The following is a 6,000-nucleotide window of genomic DNA, read 5'->3' as shown; positions in this document are numbered from 1 at the left end:
CGGTAGCACAACAGCCGGTTAAATTTTAACCGTGATTAATTTCACGGGAACCAATCAGAGAAGGCATTTTTAAAAGACGGTTGCACAACAGCCGGTTAATTTAACCGTGATTAACTTCACGGGAACCAATCAGAGAAGGCGTTTTCGAAAAGATGGCATCTCTGATTGGGTCTCGTTGAGTTAATCACGATTAAAATTAACTGGCTGTTGTGTAACCGGTACTATACGTTTATTTTAAGTATTCAAATTATTTTTTTATTATCTTTTAAAAGGCCAGGCACAAAGTATTGAGGCACGAGTTGCTAGGCGAGTGTCCCAAATATCTCACGAGTGCTTCAAAGTTAAAAAATTCTACAATTGCTATAATTTATCGATTTGCTTTGTTCAACTAGTCAATATAGGATATAAAACCAATATTATCACGGACAATAGCATACATGAATTCTGCAATACACCAAAACAAAAATATTTGAAATCTAAATAAATTATGAAAAAATGTAGAAATTATCCACTGACTCACCAATTTTGCTGTTGGGACTGAGGCAGCTGTCATAGTTGCTGTGCTGCGATGACATGGTGGGAGAAGGGTAGCCATTTAGGGGAGTACCACCCCCGCCATATGAGGGAGTCATGTCCCTTGGCGAGGGGGGCCACGAGGAGCCCCTCAGGCCCCCCTGGGGAGTCGGACTGCCCCTTGGGGAGCCTCCTCGTAGCGGGGTGGTGTCGTCCAACTGTTCTCGCTTTACTAGCATTGTGGTAGTTGCGTGAGTAGATTCAGATTGTGAATTTTGGGACAAAGTAGGTTCAGGGTGTAGGTTCTGGTGCAAAATATGTTTAGGTGAAAGGTTTTGGAGCTGGGTAGGTTGGGTTTGTGGGTTAAGAAGCAGGTTAGGTTCAGGTGATAGGTTTTGGAGCTGGGTAGGTTCTGTTGGAAGGTTTTGGAGTGGAGTAGGGTCACTTGGTAGGTTTTGGAGCAAAGTAGATGTCCTTTGTAGGTTCTGGTGCGGGTTGGGTAGAGGTGATAGGTTTCGGAGCTGGGTAGGTTCAGTTGGAAGGTTCTGTTGCAGAGTGGGTGTACTTGGTAATCTCTGGAGCAAGGTTGATTTAGTTTGTAGGTCCTGGAGCGGGTTGGGTAGAGGTGGTAGGTTGTGGGCAGGGTAGAGGGCCAATTTTAGCTCCATTCCTTCATGGTGAGTGGGGTTGGTAGCCCTGTCATCTTGGTTGATGGTACTTATTGGTGGTGAAAGGCTGATGGGTGTACATCTGCAACAAACGAACAAAAATTATGAATTATTAAAATTCTCGAATTGAATCAAATTCTATTTCCAATACCAGTTCTTACAGGAAAGCATTTACTCAAATATGTGTGAAAACAACAATAAATGTGAAAAAAAAAGAAATATAGAGCTTAATGAGTTATCGATAATCAATAGCAGCTGACATCATGATCAATAATTATTGGAAAATAGAGTAAATTCATTGATTCGACTAGCAGGTCGAACATGGAACCCATGCTCCATAAGGGTCTAATTAAAATCTTGAAGAATTCAAAACATTCCTATAACCATCCTAGGTAAATTGAGAATCTATATGCAATTTTCCAATTTTTCAGTTAATAATAATGATATCTTGAGACCTGGCTTGCTCAGGCTGGCTGTCAGAGTTTTCAGGTCATAACTGATCAATTTCAGGGCCTCTGACATCACTTAACGACTGCTTTTTAGTTAATCAGTTGGGTAGTTGAGACGTGATGATGCATCATTCGTAAATTTCCTATCCCCTACGTGTATAAGCCAGCTCTTTCCTTTATTATAGTATAGATTGAATCATTCAACATCAGGCTTCAGAGACCCTAGATCCCTAGATGGAGGAAGCTCCCTACACACAGAGATTCTTCATGAATGAGAGAGTTGCAATGTATCACCAACAATGGAAAGAGCATGTTGAACGAATGTCAGCTGATAGGCTGTGTTGTGCTAAAAGGACCTAACTCCAAACATCTCCTTGTGTATATTTACGGATGCAACAAGTTGCTTTTGAGAAGATACAAAGGAGCATCTGTTGCTTATGGAAAGATACATTAAAGCTCATTGTGTATCTTTTTGGATGCAACACGTTACTTTTGAGAAGATACAAAGGGGCATCTGTTGCCTATGGGAAGATACATTGAAGCTCCTTGTGTATCTTTTTGTATGCAACACGTTGCTTTTGAGAAAATACAAAAGAGCATCTGTTGCCTATGGAAAGATAGATAGAAGCTCCTTGTGTATCTTTTTGGATGAAACACATTACTTTCAAGAATATACAAAAGAGCATCTGTTGCTTATTGCAAGATAAATTGAAGCTCCTTGTGTATCTTTTTGTATGCAACACGTTGCTTTTGAGGAGATACAAAAGAGCATCTGTTGCTTATGGAACGATACATTGAAGCTCCTTGTGTATCTTTTCGGATGAAACACATTGCTCTTGAGAAGATACAAAAGAGCATCACTGTTGCTTATGGAGATAAATTGGAGCTCCTTGTGTATCTTTTCGGATGAAACACATTACTTTCAAGAATATACAAAAGAGCATCTGTTGCTTATTGCAAGATAAATTGAAGCTCCTTGTGTATCTTTTTGTATGCAACACGTTGCTTTTGAGAAGATACAAAAGAGCATCTGTTGCTTATGGAGATAAATTGGAGCTCCTTGTGTATCTTTTCGGACGCAACACGTTGCTTTTTAGAAGGAAAGAGAGCGTTTGTTGCTCATGGAACAATCTTAGACCAGTTATAGAATAGACACGCTGGGAAGTCTAGCCTCTGAAGCCAACATCTACTGCCAAATCCACCCATCTTGACGTCACAACCAAGCTAACAACAATGCATTGAATAACAACAATGTAAGTTAAACACCATAAACACTTACACAACAAACTCAACAAAGTTTTCTATAATTTCTATACGATGCGTGACGTCACTGTTGTGACGTCAAGATGGGTGGATTTGGCAGTAGATGTTGGCTTCATCGACTTTCAGTATGAATATACAATGGGCCATGTCTATTCTATAACTGGTCTAAGGGAACAATACATGAAAGCTCCTTGTGTATCTTTTCGGATGCAACACGTTGCTTTTTAGAAGATACAGAAGAGCATCTGTTGCTTATGGAAAGATGGATGTTTTTGAAGGGCTAGTATTGTAGTCTATATAGTGTCCCTCCGCCGATAGACAATGCTAAAGGATCCGGACTGTACATACATTAATAATAACTACTGTGGTATGGTACCCTTTATAATTATTTCTTTGTAATAAAACATTCAAATAGCCCTATTAAAATAAATAATTTAAAATAATCACTATACAGTACTGCATATTGATATAGTTAGCTAAATTTGAGTTCCTTGACTACTCTACCCAAACAATAACTGAAATGTTAAGGATTTTATTGTAAGTGGGAACTTTTGTCGACGACAGGGAAATTTCGACATTAAACAAAGAGGCCGTCAGTTGGCAGGAGTGCCGCGAACGACCTTGGCTGGTTTACAACTTTCGCTCTGATCGCGCTAGACACGTCTAGACAAGGATGGACTGAGTGAGAGAGAGAGAAAAAGTGATAGAGTGAGAGAGAGTGAGCGAGTGATTGAGAGTTATAGTGAGTGAGTAGTAGTAAGGAATGAATTGGAGTGAGAGAGAATGAATGAGAGTAAGACAGACAGTCATATAGCTATAGGAAGAAGATGAAGAAAGAAAGCTGTAGTGAGAGACTGATAGAGAGAGAGAGAGAGAGAGTGATAAATTTATTGTGAATGAGGGAGAGAGACAGAGTGAGTGAATCAGAATATAGGAACTGGTGTTATAACATAACATAACATAATACAAGATAGATGAGAAACTGGAACATAATATAGCTCTAGGAACAGATTGAGAAAGGGAAAAATTGAGTGAGAGAGAGAGTAAGTGTGAATGAAAGAGAGACAGCGAGATAGAGACAGAAGAAGAGATAGTTTCATAGAAGGCTTGAAAATTTGAGAAAACCCGATTTTTGACGTCATCATAATAAACTGTAGTTCAAGCTTTGCTCCAATGCGATATAAAAAATCTGGTGTGGCGCACTCACACAACTTTCCTTGCCGTTATGAAGATTGATCACCTGACGCTAGTGTTCCCGCGCATCTCAAGTCTACTATTCAAAGATTTGAGCCAGCTGGTGACAGGGCAATAACGCTGGAGACACACATGAGGTCTGCTATCTCTTCATAGTGAATGATTTAATAGAATCAACAATAATTTGCAATATTGAATAATCACATTTTCTCGAATTTAAAGCTTATTTTCAATTTTAGGTGAAAATGTTACTGAACATTAATTGTAGAGATTTTTATGCTCAATCTACTCCACTTGATTTTTTTTGTTTCAATTGTATCTGAAGCCTGATAATTGGGAATCTATCTGCATTGATGGGGCGGAGCTCCTGAAATTTTTACAGATATGGGACTTGTGGCAGTTGATAGAGCTTATCGATGACTATTTTAAGTATGAATTTGATCAAAATCGTTGGAGCCGTTTCCGAGAAAATCACGAAAAACCCTGTTTTTGACAACATTTTCGCCATTTTAGTCGCCATCTTGAATTGCATTTGATCGAAATTGTTCGTGTCGGATCCTTATAAGGGAAGGACCTTAAGTTCCAAATTTCAAGTCATTCCGTTAATTGGGAGATGATATATCGTGTACACAGACGCACATACTCATACTCACATACAGACCATACCCAAAAACCGCTTTTTTGGACTCAGGGGACCTTGAAACGTATAGAAATTTAGAAATTGGGGTACCTTAATTTTTTTTGGAAAGCAATACTTTCCTTACCTATGGTAATAGGGCAAGGAAAGTAATAATATTTGCCATGTTTATAGAATCATTGCCTGAATTTTTATTCAACATATCCGAAGATGAGGAGGATGATGATGATGAGAAGGGTAGGGAGGAGGAGGAGAAAGAGTGAGAAAAATAACGGAAGAGAAGAGATGGTGGCAAGATTGAGAGAAACAAAAATTTGAAAAAGATGATAGGGACAAGAAGATTTTTGGATGAAGACTATAGTGAGGTTCACGTTATAATGGCAGTGTATGACTGATAATAGTGTTGTTAGCCTTGTCTAACATGCAACAAAACAGATAGCACTATCTCTCTATCTAGCTTTGCAATGTTGTCAGTTGGCCAGAAATATTTTATTTCACTTTTGACAGTGACTGTACAGAAGTAGACAAACAATACTCAGCCGCCATGTTTTATTTTGATTTGTAACAAAATTATAAAGTAGAGGAGTCGTTTAATTGATTTTAAATGTATTTTTGAATGAATGAAATTATTTTTAGATATTAGCGTATGAGAAACACAAATTATACTTAAAATGCGAATTAAAAAGTTGATAACTTTGAGACCATCCTAGACTTCAGTTTACCGCAATAGGTTAGGCCTACACTGGTACCGGTATAAATAATATTGAAAGGTTATTTCATTATTATTTCAATTGAAATTATCTTATTATAGATAGGATTTCTATTATTTTAGAAAGAAATTGGAATAGAATACCCAGTGAAAAACTTAATTGCTGTTGTTTTGAAGTTCAGATTGGTGAATCACAGCTTTTCAAATTAGCCGCCATTTCAGGCTTGTAAATCCGATCTCAGTTATAAAAGCAGAGTTTAGAATCAGATTATGAAAAAAAAAGATTTTATTGATGGATTTAATCAATTTGACATGAAATTTATAATTTGAATTGAAATTAATATTAGATCAAATTTAATGGGATGAATTGAATAACAGCTGTGTACACTCAGTGGCAAAATGGAGTCAATTTGGTAACGTTGTTCTCGTATCTTCCTTCACTGCCATTATAACGTGGACCTAACTATAGAACAAGAACAACCACAATTTGATACAGTATCATCTCAACTAGATACACAACACCACAATTTGATACAGAATACGATAGAGCTATCAGCTTTGTTGAAT

General features: G+C 37.7%; 1 protein-coding gene across 1 annotated transcript in view; it reads right to left on the bottom strand.

Moving 5' to 3' along the window:
- Positions 1 to 470: 470 nt before the first annotated feature.
- Positions 471 to 6,000, bottom strand: part of LOC120354141 (putative uncharacterized protein DDB_G0290521) — a 37,103-nt gene continuing 31,573 nt past the window's right edge. The window contains exon 2 of the mRNA XM_039440470.1: positions 471 to 1,263. Within this exon, the coding sequence (XP_039296404.1) occupies positions 486 to 1,181 (696 nt within the window). The 5' untranslated portion in view covers positions 1,182 to 1,263 and the 3' untranslated portion in view covers positions 471 to 485. The remainder of the gene's footprint in view (positions 1,264 to 6,000) is intronic.

Source organism: Nilaparvata lugens, chromosome 14, assembly GCF_014356525.2.
Source record: "Nilaparvata lugens isolate BPH chromosome 14, ASM1435652v1, whole genome shotgun sequence".
Taxonomy (NCBI): domain Eukaryota; kingdom Metazoa; phylum Arthropoda; class Insecta; order Hemiptera; family Delphacidae; genus Nilaparvata; species Nilaparvata lugens.
This window is presented reverse-complemented; position numbering and strand designations above follow the sequence as displayed.